The following is a 23838-nucleotide window of genomic DNA, read 5'->3' as shown; positions in this document are numbered from 1 at the left end:
ATAACGGCGTGAGCCGCAAGCGGCACTCGCGGGGCAAGGAGGTTGCTCAAAGAAGCGTGGAGAAGCGAAGAGAGAGAGGCTTCAGTTGCCATAGCAACGAAGGGACGCACGCACGTGTCGTTCACGTGCGTGCATCCCTCCGCTGCGTTGGAAAACAACCCCAACAACAGACCAATCGCAGGTCGTGAAGTGTTCGCGTGCGTTGCATGCCGGTCGCGGGCCGGCTACTTCTATCCGCAAACATGGCGTCGGTTGTGATCGTCGACGCAGACGGCGTGGTGGAAGCTCATCGTTCCACGTAAAAGCGCTATCCTTGACTGCGAATTTTCGTTGTGTGTCGCTATGATAACCCAGCGCGTACTAGAAGGGAAGATCCACCTACTCGTGCGGCGATGTTGTGGCGGCGCTCTCAAGACGGCAGAAACGCCCGTGTCGTCGTGTTTGTTTACTTCGACTACAGTGGTGCTTTCTAAGCGTTTGTGTTTTCGAACATCGCCTGGATTTCTTATTTGGAGCATTTCATGCCTGTGCTCAAGTTGAAGGTATTACTGGCACGTACTGTATAAAGGATGCGAATTTTCACGCGTTTTCATCGCCGGAGAAAAGTGATTAGGGCTAGCAATTCTAAACGTTCGCAACGTCCGTCCGCAACCCGCGACGCCGTTAAAAGGCTGCGCCAGGCAAAAGTCGCTCATTTCTTTCAAAATGTGCGACACACTTGAGAGAGAAGTGTACTAGTCTGGTGAAATAAAGACTTTCCTTAAACTAAGCTTTATTTTTCATCTAACATAAAATAAATTCTTTTACAAAGGTAAGTTGTCTGATGGCATGTATTTTGACCTGAAAAATTGATGTTTTGGTTATAGCGCGGTACCGCTTATAGTGCGGATTTTCGCGACTCCCGCGACATACGTTATATGTGGTCTACACTGTATTCGGTTACTCGAATATTCAATCTATTCGGCCAAAGACGCACCGACAACGCGGAGCAGACGAAAGAGCCGTTTTTCCTCCCGACGTTAGCGCCATGATGCTCGACAGACCATGCAAGAGCCACCTATTGGTCCTACCATTCCAGAAAAATCTAACGCATAGGTTAGAAAAAGAAAAGTAACAAACGCCACAAACTTTATAGCACACAGATGTACTCATGAAAGTGACGCAATCTAATCTTCAATCACTACCGAAACGTCCCGCTTGCGCCACTTCCAGGGACGAATGGTTGGGAGGCCGGAATTCCGCACCATGCCCAATTCTTTTCACGAGTAAAGCCCCTCGTTTTAAACTGAAGCGGCGATGTAGAACACACTCGCGACACTCACAAAAATCGGCGACTGCAAGATCACATATAGAAACCATGTTAACAACGCCGATGAAACCAGCCGAGTTGTGGTCGTCGTCTTTCTTTTGGAACCGCATGCTGCAAAATCAGATTTGGAACGAAACGGAACGGAAAAATAGTGTGCCTAGATTTGAGAGGGTTTCCACCTGTTCGACAGCCGCGTTTGAATTACGAACTGCGAGAAGGTGACGAAAAGACGAAAGCGTCGATCGGACAGACGTCGTCGCTCTTCCGTTTGCTCGCCTTCTTTCCACGTAACAAACAATACATGCACACTTACGACCAATCTGCGCAGAAGCCGTCTTCGTCATTTCAGTTTCGCTTGTTCCCTTTTTTAAATCTAGGCTCTCTAAAACAGGACAGATGGACAAAGGAATGGATGCATAGCGGTAGTTGGACGGTGACTTGCGCCACCTAACCACATATTTTTTCTTATTTCATATTATATTGTACGAGTCTGCTCAGATTTAACAGCAATCTGTTTATTTATATAAAATGAAATCCCGGGTGTCCTTTTTCTTCTTTAAAATTGAGACCAAATATTGCAAAATGCCCATTTTCTGAGATCAGTGATGTGATTGGCCTAAGCCGTTTTGGAGCACCTTTCGGAGCAGCCAAAACGGTGTTTTGGAGCAGCAAAAGTGGTCTTTGGAGCAGCAAAAGTGGCTTTTACAGCAGCCATGTATCGGGTCCAGCAGTCTTCTGCCTGCGCATTGTTTAGTTTCTGCTCCAGAGTGGTCTGGTGTTGGTGCTTCTGCTTCGTGCCTTGTTTGGATTGTGGGCTGCCGAGGGGCTCGCACGGAAGAAAAGGGAACTACCAGACAAGCAGGTGCCCTGCTGCTGCATACCTGCGTAGTCGCCAAGTGGATTGTAAGCGGAAGGACCTAAGCAGTGAGGATGAGTGCTGTCAAAACATAAGCAGATATTTCTTCCACTTCCATTGACTTTTCACTTCTGCTATGCCCCCGAGTGCGAGAAACTGACGCGGCCTCGGCTCGCGTTATAATAGGGTGATTTCAGATAAGATCGGCCAAAGGGTGGCTGGTCGACATTTTTAAATCAACTGATGTTTTTATATGTTATTGTCTAGTGTCTGGTATAAACAAATCCACACTTAGTTTTGACCAGAAAAAAAATTTGGAGACAAGAAAAATCGTAAGGCAGGGAGAGGTGGACAGTTGCAATAACGCGCACTGATGGAGGGGGCAAGTTTGAAAGTGAATAATTAAAACAATCAAATTAGGAGAATTTTAAAACTTTTTACAAACAAACTATGGGTACAACTTGCTTGTAATATAAAGTAATAATATTTATTAAAATTTTATTTAGTTTTCTAAAAATTGCCAAACATGCCTGCTCGAACGACAAATGGCAAACTTTGGAAATCTGTATCTCATGAAATAATTTAATCATTATTACATAACTTGCAGACATTATTTTACTAATATATGGCTATTATTGAAAAAATAAATAAGGTATCTGAGTGACACAATAGTTACAATATATTTAGGCAAACATGGGAAAAAAATCAAACAAAGAAAAATTCCTATGCAAATAAAAAAAAAACACCACCTTCGATTTTTTTAAAATTTGGGTACCCTGTTATACTCTATTTCGGCATTCATTTCTATTAAAAACATGTTGCATCATTGCACTGAGAAAGAAGAAACAACTCCCCAAAGTAGGGTCCTTTTTCAAAGCCTACACTTAGCAGTGTCCTATACAAGAAGTGACTCTGAGTTCCAGTTTCATGAAACTTGCACAAATCTTTTATATACATTTATTCAGATGAGGTCATTGATAAAAAGAGTGATCGGTCACACAGTAAAAGGGAGGAGAAACTATATATAGCATTTTACATAAGCGTACAAAGTGGTATCATATTAGAGACTAATGATTTGAGAAAAGATGATGCAGTGTGAAGTTGTACCTTCCGGTATATTTTACATCTAGAGTAAAATAAATAGCTTTACTTCCACACACAAAAACAAAGATATAATAGTAAGATATTTAGGTTGGCTGTGTATTTACGATTACAAACAATTTCAGGTGACGGATGCCATAGTGCCTAACTGGAGCAGCTTCGATGCTCTCGGTGTATGAATGAATCGTGGCAAGCCGATATATTTTATCCTGCTCGAGGATAACATTTTGGGATTTTTTTTATAGTGATCAGATAAAAATTATTAGTAACCACCAACAAAAACAGTAGGTTAAATACCCCGTGAAGAAAAATGCGATAAATAAGATGTCCCTGCATTCAAAATGAGCAGTCCTTGGGAAATCAAATTCGGCACTTTACGCTAAGGTTTTCCTCGCTGTACCCATTTAATAAAGTTGCTTCCAAGCAGATCCGACTATCCGTGCTACATATACGTCACAGGTCCCTTCTGTTGACGACTTGCTGAGCCGCCACGCGTGCCAAGACTGAATGCCAGGGAAGGCGCGCACCGTCAGCCACTCTTCTTTTTTTTGTTCACGATACCGAACAACCTCATTTTCGTCCAGATATACAAGATGCACGCCTTTCAGTTTCTTTCATAAAACGCTCACCATTGTCCTGGCCGCCTGAATTGCGCTTACTGAACGTTCTCTCAGGTTGTTCAGCGTGGCCTGGTGCTTCACGAGTCCGCCAACTCCGTCACATGCATTTTTCCCATGTCCAGATGCAGAAAATAACCACTGGGCTTGTGGGCAATCGTCCTTTGCAAATTGGTGAAGCTGGTAGCGATTCTTGAAATGACTGGCGGCGCCGTCACTTACGTACGTCACGTACGAGTATACCGCAACGTTGTCTTCAACCCACTCCTTCACTTTTTCTAGAGCCAAGCAAGCGTGAGCGGCGTCGTGCACAGGTCCTCACTGATGATGGCAAAGCTGTTTGTAGATTTTCTTGCGTCACTACACATGTAAATATCGAAACTTGTTTTTTTTTTCCAGTGATATGCTTGCACTTCGTCAGGAAGCACGATGGTCCAGTTTTCAGCAAAGTCAAAATGAAAGACAATGCTCCCGCGTTGCATGCACTGTTTTTCATCATAGATCGCTTTACCTTGCGTTTGCCGGATATGGTTGTGAAGTACCCAACTTCCAACCGTCACTTGGATGACTTTTAGGAAAGTCTCAGGTTCCAAAGTTTTTTTCACAAGGTCGCCGGACTCCCATGTTGCAAGCACAATCTCTTCATCCTCCGGGATATCAAGTTCCTGGAGTGTAAGAAACTGGCCTTTTGGGCAGTGATCACAGTCTCCTTGAAGGCACAGTTCTGTTGCTGGGTCGCACAGAAATGCCGAGTTCATTTCACCAGTGTTGAATGTTGAGCCTGTAACGTTCTCTAGAGCGGCAATACAAAGATAATAATTGGCGCAGCGCACACAAACGCACACTTCCTGGTGTGGAATACATTGGACCCATCTAGGGCGCAACGAATAAAATTTCGTTAGCCCAACGCCGGAATCGGGATGCTTGTCTTTGTATATACGGAAGGCCTCTTGCATTGAGCGTGTCATGAAGCACTTTGGCACGAACGTTTTCTCTCCGTTGAGCATGACAGAGATGACGTCCTTCTGGTTGGGACTTTGGCGCGAACATTGTAGCTCGTCTTTCGTGAAGTACTCTAGGGCAGCAGACAGGTTCTCAGGGCTCACCTTGCACCTCGTGTAAGGATCCGGCTCATACCACACGCCATGCTTTTCCTTGAGTTTTCGGGATTTACTGATGAGGTTCATTGAGGCCTGTGGAATCATCTTTTGAACCTCATTCTTCGTCAGTGTTGACGGCAGGAGTGTAAGCAGTTGACAACGTTCCCGGAGAGAGGTGGCGGTTTCAAAGGCCTGCCGAAAGTTGTCCACCCACTCAGTGCATGTGGAGCATGTTGGTTCGGACGACCCCGATGGTGCGTCCCTGTCGTACGCAATACGTAGCATTGAGCGTATATTCTTGACAGCAACCTGCTCCAGTTCTGTCTGCTTTCTCTTGACATAGGCAGGCCTGTCCCGACTTCTTATGACGCTTGGTTGTCTCAGCGGCGACACATCTGTAGGTAGTATGCTGCGATTTAGATCCTCAATTGCTTCTTCAGCTGGCACAAATACGTCAGGGCACTGCTCTGAGCTTCGCATCGAGATCTCCTTAGTGATGTGCATGAAGCAATGGTAGCACAGGTAGTCCGTCGCACTCACTTTGGTGGAACAGTCAGGCGGAAGAATTTGCTTCAACGAGTTTAGGTCCAACTCGCCAACACTTCGAAAATTCCGCTGCTTTGGTATAGTCTTTTTGTGTTTGCAAAAGTAATCTGCACAAAACACTCGTTCGGAGCTCCAGGACGTCTTCATAATGTATACATAAATAATAGAAATTAAACCCCAACTGATGGCATATAATTGCCAAGTGAAAGAACTACTGGGTGCACAACTGACAAGTCCGAGGCTGAGGAGCTCACTCACTGCAAACGTACATTTGAAAAGAGAGGTCACAACTGAGGCTGTCGGCAAAGCTTGATCCACGTCAAAGGAAGAAAGAGGGAAAGTCTCCAGACAAAAATTGTGGTCAGCGGCCTTCGAAAAAGACTTTCCGGAATCGCACTGTCGTCCCTCCACGCGCTGATATGAAAGCACCCGAGCTTCTACCACGTGGTTCATGACAGCCTGAGCCATGTCGGCGACCGGTTCGCGAGGGGTTGGCGGTGGGGTTACGTTGATGGTCACTCGGATTAGCCCTTGCTGTACTGAGCTACCGCCTGCAGTGCCTTATCGCCGGCTGGTGTCAACAACGAGAACACACACACCCTGTCTACACCAAAACTACAAGCGTTCACCGCACACGCGTCGCCGCCGCTTTTAAGCTTTTGTGAAATTGCTTTCTTTCGCCGCGGAGAACCGCCTTACCTTAACTACGCGCCTGAAATCCTTCCAGGCGGGCGTACACAATATCAAGCGTTTCGAGAAATGCCCGTGGAGTAGAACTATGGGAAAATTCGGAGCCCGCGATGTCGATATCGTCGCCGTTGTGTTAGTACGCCGTCGCGTACTGCAGTCCCCCGTTGGGGGAGGGGGGGGGGGGGGGGCGGTCTTACTACGATAACATGGCGACAGCGTTTACACTCTATGTATTTACGCGAGGCTCGAGTATTTGGGGATAATGCTGCCGGTTGGTGTGCCCCTTTGTGCCTGATATTATCGCCCGTGACGCCAGCGAGTGAGATGGCGACAGGCATGACTGCTCAGTAAACAGGCGTCGGCGGCCATGTTTTGCTGGTTGAAGCGAACCCCCTTGTCCTTGACAGCGAGCGGGGAAATGCGAAAAAAAGATTGTATCGGCCGTTTTGCCAGAACTAGCGACGAGTGTCGTCTGCGGTTTCCAACAACTATTTTGCCATAATCGTGAGCTTAGCGAGGAAATGATTTTTGCTAGCCACAGAACACTACCACGCAGAAAGGGAATGCTTGAACATGTTTTTGTTCTGGATATATATCAGGGATATATATGAGAGAGAGAGAGAGAGAGAGATGAAGGTAGAGCGGAAGAGGGAATAGCATATAGTGTCGCAGGAGAATAAAGTAAACAAAGTTCCTAGTGGCCGATGGCTGCATGATCTTTTCTCGGATCACTAGTCCGTAATATGATACCTCTTTGTACACAGTAGTTTCTCCTTAATTTAAGTGTGTGAACGATTTCTTTAGTTATCATTGGCCTCATCTGAATAAAAATATATAAAAGATGTGTGTTGGTTTCATGAAACTGGAACTCAGAGTCAGTTCTTGTATAAAACACTGCTAAGTGTAGGCTTTGAAAAAGGACCCTACTTTGGGGAGTTGTATCTTCTTTCTCAATAAAATGATGCAACATGTTTTTAATGGAAATGAATGCCGAAATAGAGTATAACAGGTTACCTAAATTTAAAAAAAATCGAGGGTGGTGTTTTTTTTTATTCGCATCGAAATTTTTCTTTGTTTGATTTTTTTTTTTTCCATGTTTGACTAAATATATCCTAACTATTGTATCACACAAATACCTTAGTTATTTTTTAAATATTAGCTATATATTAGTAGAATAATATCTGCAAATTATATCATAATGATTAAATTATTTCATGAGATACAGACCTCCAAAGTTTGCCATTTGTCGTTCGAGCAGGCCTGTTTGTCAATTTTTAGAAAAATAAATAAATTTTAAATAAATATGATTACTTTATATTACAAGCAAGCTATACCCATAGTTTGCGCCTAAAACGTATTAGAGTTGTCCTACTGTTATCGCTTTAGTTATTCACTCTCAAACGGGCCCCCTCCATCAGTGCGCGTTAATGCAACTGTCCACCACCTCATGCCTTACGATTTTTCCTGTCCCCAAGTATTTTTTCTAGTCAAAACTAAGTTTGGACACTAGACAATAACATATAAAAACATCAGTTGATTTGAAAATGTCGACTAGCCATCCTTTGGTCGATCTTATCTGAAATCACCCTGTATCACAAAATTAAGCGAAAATGGCATGAAAAAGCAACACAATCGCGTGCGCGTTGGAACCGAAACCAACCAAATTGAAGCAACCTCATGGCGGCAAGTGCACCAGCACCCTCTACCCGACGGTCAGCTAACTACTGAAATGAAAAAATCTATAGTTTTCCCACGGCCGTTGCTTTCAGGAGCGAGTGCTTCAGCTCACAAGGTAACTCCCGCCGCGGAAAAACGTGGTTTTGTTCCACAGCATGACGGCTGGCTGGTACCTGGAACATTAGCATCGGACTATCCTCAAGCACCATCGTCTATCATTGAATAATTTTTAAAAAGAGGCGAAACGAGATGTACGAGACGACGAGAGCGAAACGAGAAACGGCAGGAAAAACCATGCAAGACCGGATGGACGATTGATGCAGGGCACTTTGTGTCGGGCGGCCGCTCGCGCCACCTAGCTCACGTATGCTCAGTTGCGGTTCACAGTTTAGTTTCGGTTTTGAAAGGTGACCAAAATTGGTCCTTTTTTGTCGATGTGCAATGATTTACAATCTAGTCGACTTACAATCGTGTAAATACGGTAAATACCTGTCACCGACTATAGGTCCGCAGCGTGTGAAGCGGACACCTTTCCACTGAGCTACTCCACAGTTTTAAATAGTTGTTTTGACAAATCATTTTATACGAGACCCAATAGGAGACAACTGCCTGAGCGATGTCTTCAGCCACGAGAAGGGGCGACGACTCGGTGACGTCTTTGTGCGAATCAGCTTGGTAGTCGGGTTTGTCCTCTTTCGAAGGAAGCCAAATTCGCCGGTACTGCGAACGACAGTTCCGCTGCCATCGTCGCCCAGGCCCAGAGTCCCACCATACATGATATGGCACCATGTTGAGAATTTTGCAGTGAACGCACAGAATGCTTCTGGTTCTATGTGCAACGTTTTTCTTTTTAGTCAACGTATTTGAAGCCTTTTAGAAGCACCAATAAATGGGTTTCATGTTTCTTTTCCATTCTTAATATTTTGTGTGTTCACTTCAATGACCGATGGCTTCTATTAAATTTGGTGGTTGTGTCTAAACCTTAGAAAACGGTCTGTGACCACGGAAAAGAGAGTGAGCGCGACTCCAACTGGCCAGTTCTCGATCGGCAGTTTTCGGGTGGAAAGAAACCGAATTTCGAGCCGCAAACTCTGTTCTGGGTAGTTGGGCTTTCAAATGTCATGTACAGCTAAAAACCTCGGCGAGCATAAAGAACCCTGTCGGTGATTTTGCAGCTATTCTAATGAAACTCACTGTGCATGTGTTTCTTCTTCCTCCATTGAAATATGAAATCAGTTTTAAAATATCTCAATTAGTTCTCAAGTTATAAAAAATAGCGTTGCCTAATTTGGTAATTTCTTACAAGTCGTTAAGGCCATTTCCAACAAAAAATATTTTTTTTTATTAATGTAGATGCATAGGTAAAGGTCTGCCATGCATTATAAAGCTATTTAAATTTTCACAAAATGACAATATTATATAAAAATTGGCTAATTATGCCAATTATGACATTAATAAGGTAACATTATTTATCATAATTTTTTTTTTTGAACTCTAGACTAAAAAAATAGCTTTACTCCGTAGTCCAGTCCTTTCTGAATAAAACGGTATCAAAGTTTCCAGAATGCTACGATAAAAACCTAATGAAAACCCCTGTAAGGCTAAGCATGCTGACAAAAAACACGAAGATGAGAAAATCAAAGTTAAAGTTTTGATATTGAACATAGAAAATTGTGTGAAGAATGATAAACAATAATTGCCATCAAGGTGTATTGTAAGTCTTCCTGAACAACTTGACATAAAAAACGACGTAATCCATTCATCGGAAAATTAGGAAAAAATACGATAAAAGTAAAGAATTAGTGAAATGTTATAAAATCACACTGGGAGGAAGTGGGTTATCCAAAAATATTTTTTGTGTATTGGTATATCTGATTTTTTGCATAGGCATGCAGTTTAATATGCTGATTCCATAACTGCTATCAGATTTCAGATATTTCTTCTTTGTCAAAAGTTATCAACAATATAAAATATTAATTAGCTAATTTGAGCATGGGTTTAAAAAAAACCTTGTTAAAATTTTAATGCAAAAAAGGTATCACTTGCTTCCTAAAGAAATGCCATACAAGCTAAAGCTATTTTTATTTCTTTAGCACAATATAATCATGTAAAAGAATTAAAGTGAACAGAAGTCATAATAGAGTCTATAAGAATGTCTAATAATGAAATGCCAGTTCTATATACCTAAAAATATAATTATAAAAGTAGCTTTAGCTTGCAGTGTAATTCATTACAAAGAAAATTGTACAGAGTTTATGAAAATCGGTTGAGCGCAAGTGAATCAAAAGCCTATGCTGAAAAAAACAAAGCTGGGATAGTAGACATCGAAATTTGGATACGCATAAGTAACAATGTTTCGATGGGATGCCTTTGGTTAGAATTGCATACTAAAAAAGAGACACGGGTAGGGAAAGCAGCCCCATAATTAACAATTGGTTAGCCCTGAGGGCTTTATAAGTTGTTTTTTCCCCCTAGGCATCGGCGAAGTTGTCGAATACGAACTTGATCCAGTCGCGTCAGCCAGCGGTAGAGCAACTTGCGGCATCGTGGAAGCGGAACGTTTTCGTCGATGCGGAGGTCTAGGCACGTCTCCTCTTTCTGTTTAGTCTCTGCGTGTTGACTTTCAAACCGGCGTCCCCAACCATCGAAGTGCGCAGAACGAAACAAAGAACAACGACCCAGGAAAAAGCATAAATAAACATAAAGGAAGTATCAAAATATTTACACGAACGATGCGAAGAAGACAGGGAACATACGAAATACTAGGAAGCACAAAGAACACACTGAAAATATCGATATAGAAAGTGGGGAAATCCGAATATAATGTGCGTCTCGAACGGCAAAGCGAGGGAAAGCAGACGACACGGGAGCCCGCGGAGCGACTTGGACGTCGCGCAGGGGAAGCCAGCAGAGGAGGCGCGCATCTTGGCCAATGTGAGAGCTGCGCCTTGGAGGAGCGCGCGCTTTGCCCAATCAGCGCCTTTCTAGCGCTGGTGACGGCCTTTCGTCCGACATCGATGATGCCACGGCCTTAAGGGGTACGCCACTTTGGAGAGTGGGAAACCAGCTTTCGAACAAGACCAAGATGGCTGCAATCGGTTGAGCAGTGGCGGAGCTCAAACGGCTTGAACTTTGTTGATATTTCAGAGTTTAGGCTTCAAGTCGGGTCTGTCAACGCTTACAAATTGTCATTAATTTCCTATTTAGAGACCGAATTGAGCATATATTTTGTGAGGACATACTCTGGACTATATAGACCTCAAAATCGTGAATTTTGAAAAATAGCATTTTTCGCGATTTTTTTATATTTTAAGACCCGCGTCTCCCCTTAAGTGGAGTTTGCCGATAATTTCATCCGGGCGTTGGTTCTCCTCGAACTGCTCCAGGCATCACAAGAACACAGTCACCACCACTTCACTCCACTTTGTTTCAAAGTAGCCGTAGGATGTATTGTGTCTCTGCAGTCGTTTCCCAAAGTGCCTTTTTGACGTCGCTTCGTGCTTACCGCACACAAGGTCTACAATCGCTGCATTCGTGGCAAGAGCAACAATGTGAACGTTCGCATCGACAAGCGCGAACGAACGAATTATCCTCGTTGGCTTTGTCGACACGTTTTCACACACTCCGGTAGAGACCATTGCAGCTACGGGAATTGTGCGCCGTCTTGGCAGGCATGCTCACGAGGTCCGACGTTCGCAAAGCAGTTGGCAATCGTTCATCTTCCGATCACGGGTGGACTTTCTCCCGCATCAAAAACTTCTCAAACCTGCCAGTATGCCTCGCTTGTAACGGTGTCGAACAGCTGATGCCGAAATGTTGAATTCTGTGGCGATTTCAGATTTGGGCCGGCCTCTTTTTTCAAACTCGCAGATCTAAGCCAATTTCAGTAAACACCCCCTCTCCCATACGACGCACGTGGGCATGTAGCATGATCAGGGGCTCCTGAAAGGATGATCTCCTCCCAGGGTTCGTACCGGCTTGAAAGAAAATATTCGAGGGTTTTCAAGGACTTTCAAAGGCCTGTAGAAATATTTTTAAGGACCCCTTCAAACACTCTATCTAGTAAATTTATAATATAACGCGCTTTTGAAATGCAGCGCGAAAATTTATTGCACGATACCTAGGAAAACACTCATTTGCCAAAGAGGTGCTAGTAAAGAGTTCAGGTAAGCCACTGCAGCTTTTCCTTGATTGTTGGAAGTTTAGAAGTTGTTCCATCTTGGTTTTTGCCATTTTCCTTAGGCTACTCTACTCGACAATTTAGGTGATGTCACCTGTTGGCTCTGCTCTCTCGGTGCGTGTAGTTGCACTTCCCGGGCACAACTTCAGCTACGTCCAGCACATGCAGCATAAAACAGAACAAGCAAACCAGCTGGCAAACAGTACGCGAGGGAACAAGTCCAACATCTGGAATCATTGGGACTGCTACCATTGTGGCCTGGTGCATAACGGGCACCCGCTAAATGTGTCTAAATGCGCCGTTATAGAAAAACTTCTTCGCTGAAAAGATCAAATTTCATACACTTAAGAAAAAAATTATATCTTATTAATTAAAAAAAAAAAAAACATTGGGAATTAAGGGTTTCCAAGCACCGCCAGAAATTTCAGGGAAGTCTGAAAAATGCCATCTCAGAGAGTTTTTAAGGCTTTCAAGAACCCGTGCGATCCCTGGGGGGGGCTCCACCGCACCCTTGACCCGATTCAAACAGGGGCGGCGTTGGCAGCTGGGCATCAAAAGTGGCGCTCCGCCCTCCAAGCTTGCCGTTGACCTCGATGAAGAAGGAGGAGAAAAACGAAAAGGTCTCCGTGCGTGCGGGCTTGCCTGCTTTCGGCACCCTGGCCTTCGTAATGAGCCTGGTCGGCCGCCCATAAGTGATAATTCGAAAAAAGCTATTACGTTATAACGAGGGATTACTGTACTTTTAAAGTAAAGTACAGTAATCTTCCACTATGCCTTTTCATTCCCCTATACAGCGTATCTTTTTTTAATGCATTGCCCAAGGGGTCATTGTGGGTGCATCAGTCATTTCCGAATATGGCAGCAAATATTGAAACAAGTCGAGTGGCCACATAGTAGTTGTATTCTCAGTGACAAACTATTAAAAACAATCAACTTATAATGCACTTATTTGTTGACAAAACATCATATTGTGACACAAAATCTACAAGATCAAATTTGGGGAATATGCTTTGAAGCTGGGAGTTTCTCGGAAAGTACCAAAAAATACTTTAAGTACAGTAAAAGTACATACTCAGAGAATGTACCTCAAGTAAAGTTTTCTAAACCTACTCAAAGTAGTACTTTAAGTACAATGTACTTAAAGAGAAGCTGAAGCGGTTCTGCGTTTGTCTTCATTTAACCTCCAGGAATATTGAGATTATTTTTTCATTTGGTGCTGCAGAAAATCATTTTCAAACTTCCACTGCCTTCCTGGAGCGCATAAAAAGAGCTTTCGGAATCTCTACTCAGCGTCTATGCATGTGCAGTCTTGCCATTTTCAAAAAGGTTAGAATCACAAGTGTTATCAGTGCGGGGGAATACAGTAGAGCTTTGTTAATATGTTTGGAAGAAACTGCGAGAAAAAAAACATATTACCCGGGAAAACATATCTCAACTTACCATTTTTAAGCACACACACAAAAAAAAAAAAGCAATAGTTCAAAAACAAAGAAAATCAAGCGGTTCTTCCACGATAGCAGAGAGCAGAAAAAATGGCGAAATGGAATGACGCAAGCTTGGGGCGAAATGCGAAACCAAAGCCGCCAGAGCTGCCCAAGCATTGGCCAAACTTAATGAAGCAACCGGAGCTGAACCAACGCAAAGAAAGAAACAAAGAAATGCCAGATTCCTTCATTTACTACTACCACTAATACACCCTTGTACGTCTTAGTCTAGAGTTACTCTTGTGCACTCTTGCAATCGGCGCTTTCAACCCTCCAAACAATGCCTCAAAGTGCTTGCTGGAGTTACCGAGAGTGATCCACAATCACGTGTCTACTCTGGAAACTCTCGGAAAGCCATAAGCGAACGTGCTGCTCCTGTGTTGACAACTGAAGTGAACATGCACTTGCACGAACAAAGCTCAATCGGTAGACAACCGTATTTGGGTTCCGATTTTTAGGCTGCTGCTTCCGTTGCTCGTTACGACAGCATTCGCGCCACTTTCGCCAGCACTTGAGGAGAGAAAAATGAATGGAAGCATCAGATGGACACACTGTTGTTAGGAGTGGTTCGAACGCAGACGAAGTGGTGCGGACGCTAACCGTCAGCAGCCGAGAACGCCGGCGAACAGTGGTGAGGCTGTCGCCCAAGCCACCGGAGTTGCAGTCGAGATGCGTAAAGTATGCACTTGGAATCCTTCGTTATTATTCCATGGGAAAGATTCTTCGACTAATACAATCATGAGCTAAGATTCCAATAATTCCAATCAAAACGCCTTTGTGCACCCAGACAGCTCTCGGAAATTGCCGAAAACAATAGACGAAGCGGAGGCGTTATCAGCAAGCAGACCGCTCCGCACCCAATCCACATTTGGCAGAATGTTGAGCATACTTCCCGAGAAGGTACGAATTGGGAAAAAAACAGCGCAACTCTATTTCCCCTGCCCTCACTCGTGAACCTATCACTGAAAACCGGGTTCATCTACGCATGGGCGCTTGTCTGGTCAGATTGGGCTCTCAACGCATAATTGGCAGGAGTTTGGAAATTGTTAATACAGTATAGACCACTTACAACGTAACCGCTTATAGTGCAGGACCGGGTATAACGCGGCTTTTTTAAACCACCGGTTCGCCTCCCATAGAACTCCATGTATTTACATACCGCTTAAAATGCAGGCGCGCGAAGGGAAATACCGGTTATAGTGCGGTTTCTGGAAGAGCCCGGCGGCCGTGCCGACTGACCGGCGCAGCGAGCACGCTTCCCTTTGCGGCGCTAGATAACGGCGCGAGCCGCGAGCGGCACTCGCGGGGCAAGGAGGTTGCTCGAAGAAACCGGGAGATGCGGAGAGAGAGGCTGCAGTTGCCATAGCGACGGAGGGACGCATGCACGTGTCGTTCTCGTGCGCGCGTCCCTCCGCTGCGATGGTTGGAAACAACCGCAACGACAGACCAATCGCAGGTCGAGGAGAAGTGTTCGCGCGCGTGGCATGCCGGCAGTGCGTACACACTATTGGCTCTCTCCTTTCCCCCCCAACCTCTATTACAACGCTTCTCCTCCTCTCCGGTCGCGGGCCGGCTGCGTCTATCCGCAAACATGGCGTTGGTTTTGATCGTCGACGTAGATTGCGTGATGGAGGCCCATCGTTCCGCGTAAAAGCGCTACCATAGCCTAGGCTATGGCGCTACCCTTGAGTGTGAATTTTTGTTGTGTGTCGTTATGATAACCCAGCACGTACTAGAAGGGAAGATCCACCTACTCGTGCGGCGATGTCGTGGCGGCACTCTCAAGACGGCAGAAACGCCCGTGTCGTCGTGTTTGTTTACTTCGACTAGAGTGGTGCTTTCTGTGTTTTCGAACATCGCCCAGATTTCTTATTTGGAGCATTTCATGCCTGTGCTCAAGTTGAAGGTATTACTGGCGCGTACCGTATAAAGGATGCGAATTTTCACGTGTTGCTATCACCGGAGATAAGTGATTAGGGTTAGCAATCCTGAACGCTCGCAACGTCCGTCCGCAACCCGCGACGCTGTTAAAAGGCTGCGCCAGGCAAAAGTCGCTCATTTCTTTCAAAATGTGTGACACACTTGAGACAGAACTGTTCTAGTCTGGTGAAATAAAGACTTTCCTCAAACTAAGCTTTATTTTTCACCTAACATAAAGTAAATTCTTTTACAAAGGTAAGTAGTCTCATGGCATGTATTTTGGCCTGAACAATTGATGTTTTGGTTATAACGCGGTACCGCTTATAGTGCGGATTTTTGCGACTCCCGCGACATACGTTATATGCGGTCTACACTGTAGTGGGCGCTTCTGCAGTATTTTACGGTACATGGCAGGCTTGCCATGTACCTTAAACATTCAGTGCCTATAGTCACTGAATGTTCCCAGAGTACCGAAACTTCCAAGCTTAATTTCAGAACGCAACGCAGCAGGCGCGAACCCCAATATGGTGCTGCCTTGTGCAGTCCAAGCGCATACAGTATGGCGTTCCTTCTCATCTAAGCTCTTTAATCCACGTTCCTGGCCTGTGGCGACACCGGTTTGTTTTGATTCAAGTTGTTTCTCTCGTTTCGGGCGGTGTGTGACTTGCTCCGGAAGACATCCAAGTCGAGTGTTAGGCTTAGCCTCCGAGGCATAAAATTTGAAATGCGGTACAACCGGAGCGAGCAGACGAGCCGGCAATCTTCTTTGGCCAACCAGATTAGCAATTGCTCGAGAAATCAACTTCCGTTTGGTCCTAACTGACGGATGACCAGAGCTCCCACCTGTGCGTACCCGCCATATACCGTATTTATTCGAATATAGGTCGACCTTTTTTTCTCGGAAATGTTGTCAAAAATTAAGGGTCGACCTATAATCGTGACCAAAGAATTTCGACCTAATTCGCAACCAAAATTTGAAACCCTACCGAGGGTATGGGGCTATTAATCACCTAGCCGGCGTCGCGGTAGAGCCGCGCGGCTTCTTGTTTCAAAAAGCTTTTGATGCACAAAAACAACCGAACAGCAGCAGCCAACAGCCCGTGTCCGCTACGGCTCTCGCGCACATTTCTCGGGCGTCGAGTTTCGCCATCACGCCTGTAGCGTTCCCCTCACTGGGCAAGGGGGAAGGGGAGGGAGAGGAACGCGATGCGCCATGCACTTTGCCCTCCTATGCGCTCCATTCCTCTCTCACTCGCAAACGCGCAAACAAAACAAAACAAAAAAACAAAAAAAAAACGGAGCTACTTTAGTTTGTTTTTTTCGGCGGGTCGCGTGTTACTCACGGGGCTCGCAGCGTTGCTCGTGTCTTTGTGTTTGATCTTTCGTCACTCGCCCGTCTCCACCTTCTTTCGTTTCTTCTTGTCGTCATCCATTTTACAACCGCGTCAGTGAGGTATTGTTGCCGATTTGCGAGGATGTCTACCAAGCTGACGAAGCTTTTTTGACATCGCCCTGTGATTTAGCTGAGAGTGCTGTAAATAAAGGTTTGTTTCTTTTGCCCTAACTTTCCCGTTCCTTAAAAAAAAAAAAAAAAAAAGAGGTCGACCTATATTTGAATTATTTTTTTTTTAATTCTCGGTGGGCTCAATAAATAGGGGTCGACCTATTTTCGTGGTCGACCTATTTTCGGGTAAATACGGTATGTTTCTTGTTGTTTTGGACCGATCCACAAAATGGCCGACAGATAACTTCAACCTAAATCAGCCAATCAGAACAGAATTCTGCAGGATGGACTTCCAGTAAGCAAACCAAATGGAATTCGGTACTCTGGAAACATTCAGTGACGAGCAACATGCACTTGGCGCCCGAAAGATCTTAGAACGACGTACTAGTGATGGGCCGAACTTCTGCCGAATAGAAAATACAGCGCCGAATCTTGGGATTCCACAAAGCCGAATCTTTGCCAAATTTTTCTAAAGATTTGGCAGAGATTCGGCAAGAATACGTTGTCGCCGGACCTAAGAGTTGATATATTGACACGGATGACAAGTGATGAAACGACGAAAATTGAAATAAACTAAACGTTTAAGGGAGGAGGTGGGGATGGGCAATAACTTTTTTGCTTGTGGGTGTATTTATATCAAACTTTGCAAACGTAGTGACAATGCTTATGCTATAAAACAGACAAGTTTTCTTTGGGATATCTCTGCTAACATTTTATTTACAATATTTTACTTTTTGAAAGTTAGTGGAGGGCCTCCAGGTTTTCCAAAACATAATACTGAGTTGCTTGGACTTTGAGTGCATGCCCAAATGCATGCTACACATCATGACATTCCCGCATTTTTAATTTTTTTTTCATTGTTATTTTTAACTAACATTGTTTTCCACTGTGGCACTTTCTAAAGATGGCTTTACAAAATTTCTGAACATTATTTTAGAAAACTGAGAATGTCATGATGTATGCAATGGCCAGAAGAGTAATACAAAACAAACAGAACCCAAATAGTCCAAGTGGTTCCCAAGATATTGGCTCCACAAGTTGAATGGATAGCCAAATTTACAGTTTTGAGAAAAAAAGGTTGAATGTTCAAAGTTCTATTGTCCGCCCTAAAAGCCTTCTTTTGCCTTGAGACGTCTTTCTCCAGGGCCCTGCAGAGTGCCAGTGCTCCTGGTTGGATCCCGAGAGAGTAGCACAACTCTTCGTAGGCGCGCAGGTTACCAGAGTTGAAGCGGCAGATTGCCTCGCTGACAGCAGTCTCTGCTGCTATCAAGGAGGCATGCTGTTCCTTGGGTAGGATAGACCAAATGACAGAATGAAGGCTCTCAGCTGCATTCTGGGTCTTCCCTCCCTTGCACCGTTCGAGGAGTTGAGGTTCCGAAAGGCGCTGGTAGACGGGTAGGAGTGCGGCGGCAACGTGGCTCGCAAGCTTGTACTTGTGTACTGGTTGAGGTCGCTCTTCAGCTTCTGCTGCTCGGTGCCTGCACCAGCTGAGGGCACCGGGAGGGTCGTGATGCGGCTCTTCATCGTGGACGTGATATGGTAGAACGTCGCCATCACTGCCCTTTGCATTTCTTTTACGTTCGAGTTGTTCCGCAGAGCCATCCCATAGTAGCTTGCGAGTCGCTTGATGAGGTCCTGAGTGAGACCCCCTCTTCCGCCAAGCGGCTCTCCCTTCTTGGCTTTGGTGACGAGAGCTCGCAAAGCAGAACCCATTCTCTTTTGAACGTGATTCACACAATCTTCTTTTGTGAATGGGATGAATCCGTACGTAGCATCCTCGTTGAGGGCCGAGAAGGTGCGGCTGTCCCCATCACAAACAATGTTTGTATACCGGAGATCGTTCTTGGCCAGGGAACGGCGAAACAACAGCAGCGCAGCTTCGACTTCCATTCTTCCTGACTTCACATCCGTGTTTTTTTGGCAGACATGCTCTTCGTTCTGGGCCAGCGTGCACCCAAGGCACAAGTTACAGAGGACGACAAAGTCTATGACCAAACCCGTGTAAAATTCGATGACAGTTCCTACACCGACGTGCGAGGTGTGACCGCGGGTCATTCACGTTCCGTCGTAGACCACGGTCCCATTTTTTGTGAATGTGGGATCCATGCCTGTGTAGACCTTGCGTACAGCAGCCACAGCATCAACAAATACACTTGCTGCAGCTGCCTCTGAAGCAGGGTGGAAGCTTGCCTTGAGGTGGCCCTGGAATGTCTTATGGTGCATTCCTCTATGAGACAGATTCATAATAGACCAGAAGTCTGTGAGAGCTGTACAACCTTTCCCAATACTTTTGATGGCTTGGATGGACCTCAGGTTCACTTCAAACGTTCTGCCTTCTTCTCTTCGTGGTGATGACCATTCGCTCTCAACGGGACCGCATGTGGGGCATGTGAGGATCACTTTGAAGGCTAAACCGAGCCTTGTGCCTTGCTTGATGGTCAACCCGGGTTGCGAGCACTGCTGGCACGGCGTGTTTTTCAACAGAGCACTGATTGCCGAGATCTGAACCAAAATAAATTCTTCATCAGCTGACTCTGGTCTCGCGGGTAGCTCTGGTCCCATAGCATTTTTGCCCTGGCCGGTAAGCAGCATCTTTCGTTTCGTTGCGGTCACTGAACTGAGTGACTCGCGAACCGCCGCGGTGCGCTTGCGGGATATTTCCGGCGACAAAAACTGTGGTTGCAACTGAATTTGAACAGTTCGATCGCTGTTCGTTGAGTCTGCTACATCCAGCGTACCTGTGGTGTCCGCAGTGCCAGTCACTGGACACGCGATCTCGGAGGCAGCATCTAGCGGCGCTCCAACAAAGGGCTCACTTACGGGCGTTGAAGGAGCAACTACTATCCGGCGTTTCTTCGCCATCGGAGACTTCCACTTGCGGTGTCCGAACCGATGTGTAGTCCAATACTTCTTTTTGAACGAGCGCCCGTCCATGATCGCAAGTCAAAGTCGGAACTAACGCAAGTAAACACTGCGATCGAGCAAACCCGAAACTCGCGTGCGATTCCGAAAGCACCACCAGGAACCAGAAAGCGAACGTGGCGGGAGCGGTTGCTAGGGGCAACCGCGGCGCGAGCCAATTACGGAGCGCGACACAGCACGTAGCCAGAGAGAGCCAATTGTAGCGCACCATTCACGTCTCACCGTGCTTCGCTCTTTTCTTTTTTGTGTGTTTACTTCTTTCAGGAGAAGAGCGCCGTCACGGGAAACGGAACGATTGCCAAAAGCGCTTTCCATCGATACCAAAATGGCCGCGCCCAGTCGCCGCATTTCGGAGATACGAGGGCTTGAAACATGCGCATTTCTCGCGTTTTTGAGATCATTTTTTTGCTACCCGCGCTGATATAATTGATCATGAAGGATATATGTAGTTCGTTTTTAGATAAGAAACTTCGCGATCGCGTACATAAAGACCCGAGGATGCCGAAACTTTGAACTTCTAAAAACCAATTTTTTTCACATATTTTGCGATTCGATCCCCGCGTCCCCCCTTAATGGGGGCGAACTTGTGCCCAAATTAATAAAAAGAAAAGGAAACAGAATAAAGCAGGAGAGTGTCGCGGGCGTCGATGTCGGCGAAACCGCAGGATCGAGCGCTGGGGCGAGACTGAGTCCGGTTCGCCACGCAGCGCCCCTTATGTACATGCGAGAGCTTCTGGAATAATCGGCGTAGAATGTTCGACGCGTAGAACATTCGGACCGCGAACACGCAACATGATTCTCGAATCTACCAGAAAACTAAATTGCAGGAATAACAAAAGATGTGGCGCTCCCAGGAATCGAACCCTGGCTTTTCGCGTGGGGGCCAGGGGCGATAACCGTTAGGCCACGCGCGCGCTGCCTACTTGGCCAGCTGCGCGCGCGGCAATACCGTTTGTTTGTGCGAAAAAAGATCTTAGGTTTCTTAAAATGCATATTGACACAGGTATTACTAAATAAGGCGATATTCTACAAGATAATTGTATCGGCGTCATTTTTGTGAGTTTACTGGTAATTTTAAAGTGACTTTTTTGCACAAGTGGTGTGACAACGGGGTTGGGTAGTAGCGGGGACAGTCACGATACCCGAGTTTCAGTTTTGAGGCCTTATCAGCGCAAGCCTGCAAGTGTGTATTGTTGAAAAAAAGGCGGTAACACTGAGTTCTTTTATACTTCCTCTGCCAGTCGTCGTTTCGTGCACAAAAATGAATGAAAAGCCTTCACGAGAAGAGACAATAGTATTGTAAATATGCATATTATTCTATTTGAGTCACTTCAGCTTCGCATGAAAGTGTGCATCCCATATTCGTAACGTCTCCTTTTTAACTTTTAATTCTGATGTTAGGACACATCGGACGTTTAGGAAGATGGATATAGTTAGGAATGTTGGATGTGCAACGTCGAGAATGACAGTTCTGTGTTTAGTTTTATGTGGATAGATAAAAACCGCGAAATGACGCTAATTGAAAGGCAATACTATTTTGCCTTGGCACGAACTACTTGGGAGCCGAAAACAGGATTGCTAGAATGGCGAGGAGTGCTTTAAAGTACTAGTCTGTTAATGTTGTAACTACCTTAGTAAAACATATAAAATAGCGCAACAGAAACAAGGACAAGAAGTAAACAGGAGAGGCGCATAGCGCCTGTCCTGTTTACTTCTTGTCCTTGTTTCTGTTGCGCTATTTTATATGTTTTACTAAGATGAACCAACTAGCCCAACAACGTACCTTTGTAACTACCTCTTTGCTTCACTGGAAAGATCAAATGAAAATCACGTTATCCCAAATGTTCCAGATCATTTGTCACTTGCTCAGAGGACTGCGTCACTTTTGCGTCTATTTCTGGTCGATCTTCCATTCTTGAGGCAGAAAATATTAACAAACGCACAGTTACCATGTCGCCTACTCCGTACCTCACCGTAACCGCTGGTAGTACTGTATTTCAATGGCAACTGCTTGGCATCCATTTGTAATCAATGGCACCGTCGCTTTCTCGCGCATGCGCATACGTCTGCCGAATTTATGCCGAACTTTCCTTCAAACGTTCGGCATGTGCCGAACTTTGCCGAATCTGTGAAGTTCGGCAGATTCGGTCCATCACTAGTAACGACTGGTCGGAGGATTTATGTGTTGTCTTGCATTTAGTTACATCTTCGGGGAAAACAAACGTGATTATTCAGATTCACAAAATAAAAATACTCTAAAATTCACCTCTGACTCGTTAACCTCTTCAGCTTCCCTGTGGCTGAGGGTACCCGTGTAAATATGGTATATTTGGCAGTAGCTGCTAACCCTACTTAAGCATAACTGGGGATTAAGATTAGTCAAACTCAACTGCAGTTCAGGGTATTAGACACAGCCAGTCACCCACCTGTGCCTGCTCGAGCTTCTTGAGCAGCCGGAGGTTGGGGTACCCGCCGTGCTTGGAGTGGTATGCGTCCCAAAGCTGTCCCAGGTCCAGGCCTCCGGGCTGTTCCATGAGCAGGGACACCAGGCGGCGCAGCTCGCCAAACTCCCTCGCCGGGGGGCTCATCTCCACCTGATTGAGAACCTTACTTATACTGGCTGTTTCCTTTTAGACTTTGGAAATTTTTCTACAAGAAGTACCAAAAGCCAGGCAAGTGCAGTCTGTGTAGGTGAGTGATGGTGTATACACACGATAGAGTTCCAAGGAGGGGATTAAACGTCATCCAGCTATGAGACCACGTGCGCCGCATCACGTGGTCTCCTAACGCGTTTTCTGCAACGTTAGTCCAACAGCCATTGCCATGAGTCACCAGAGAAACTGTTATCACCAGCCGGCCAAGAGCAGCAACGTCCTCCGAGATATCAACGGCACTGAAACCAGAGCAGTTTAGTGGGTGTGGCAGCCTACGCGACAACATGCTCAAACCACTTTTCAACGTCCGGGTTAATGGCAAATGCCAATATGGATTGAGAAGTAACAATTTGTTTCTCATTGTGCTGCGGCACACACAACAGCTACTGTGTATTTTCACTGAGTGTTTTGATGTGTGTTACCTCCTCTTACTCTCTGGAGATATTGAAAGTAATCCAGACCCAGATACGGAAGAAACCCTATAAAAGCTTTTGGTAGGTCAAAATAAGATATTCGAGGCAATTAAGGAAATAAAATCCAGCCAAAGAAAGGTCAAAGAAAGAATAGGTGCTATTGACAGTGATGTCATTGTCCTCAGCCGTTTTGGAGCACCTTTTGGAGCAGCCAAAACAGTGTTTCGGAGCAGCAAAAAGTGACTTTTGGAGCAGATATTCTTAGAATATCTCAAAATATTTGTTTTAAGAGCTGGATAAACGAAAGGCAATGACATGAAACATTTTGCAATGCTTCAGTTAAATAATACATATAAATGTATCCGCTATAGATAAATAAGAACCAAACTGCACATATTAAATTTATTTGAAAATGGCCAGCTTAGTAGTAGCAAATCTTAAAGTAAAGAGTTGACTACCCGATTCGTCGCCCACCCCCCTGCCGCCTGAAGTTCATAAAAAAGTGAGGTGGGCCACGTCTCGGTGGGTGAGCACCAAAAGTTGAAAAAAAAGCGGAAAAAACCACCCATCTTTCTCTGCGTATCTAGCGCTGCTGCACATGATGTACATTAAACTCAAAACTCGACTTAGTTTTATTGTTTTATACAAAAAAGATGCTCATGAAAGAATGTTTTACTATCGCGAAGTCCGTTGCTTGCATACGCGCAAGGAACACCGCCGATCTGCATACAGCGCGAACGTTTGTTCCGTGAAAGCACGCCGCCACTATGTTCTCCTAGTTCGTAAAAAAAAAAAAGTCCACAAGAAAATACAAAAACCAACCAGGCGCAACGAGCGAGCCAGCAGCGAGCGGACCAAAGAAGCG

General features: G+C 45.2%; 1 protein-coding gene across 3 annotated transcripts in view; it reads right to left on the bottom strand.

Annotated features, from left to right (window-relative positions):
• Window positions 1–23838, bottom strand: part of LOC8042239 (meiosis regulator and mRNA stability factor 1) — a 262432-nt gene that overhangs the window by 68706 nt on the left and 169888 nt on the right. For all 3 annotated transcript variants that reach the window (XM_042294539.1, XM_029971129.3, XM_029971130.3), the window contains exon 18: window positions 22333–22500. In XM_042294539.1, coding sequence (XP_042150473.1) covers window positions 22333–22500 — 168 coding nt within the window. The remainder of the gene's footprint in view (window positions 1–22332; window positions 22501–23838) is intronic.

Source organism: Ixodes scapularis, unplaced genomic scaffold (genome assembly GCF_016920785.2).
Source record: "Ixodes scapularis isolate PalLabHiFi unplaced genomic scaffold, ASM1692078v2 PGA_scaffold6__148_contigs__length_123643588, whole genome shotgun sequence".
Lineage (NCBI taxonomy): Eukaryota > Metazoa > Arthropoda > Arachnida > Ixodida > Ixodidae > Ixodes > Ixodes scapularis.
The sequence above is the reverse complement of the archived record's forward strand: the minus strand, read 5'-3'. Positions and strand labels throughout refer to the sequence as shown.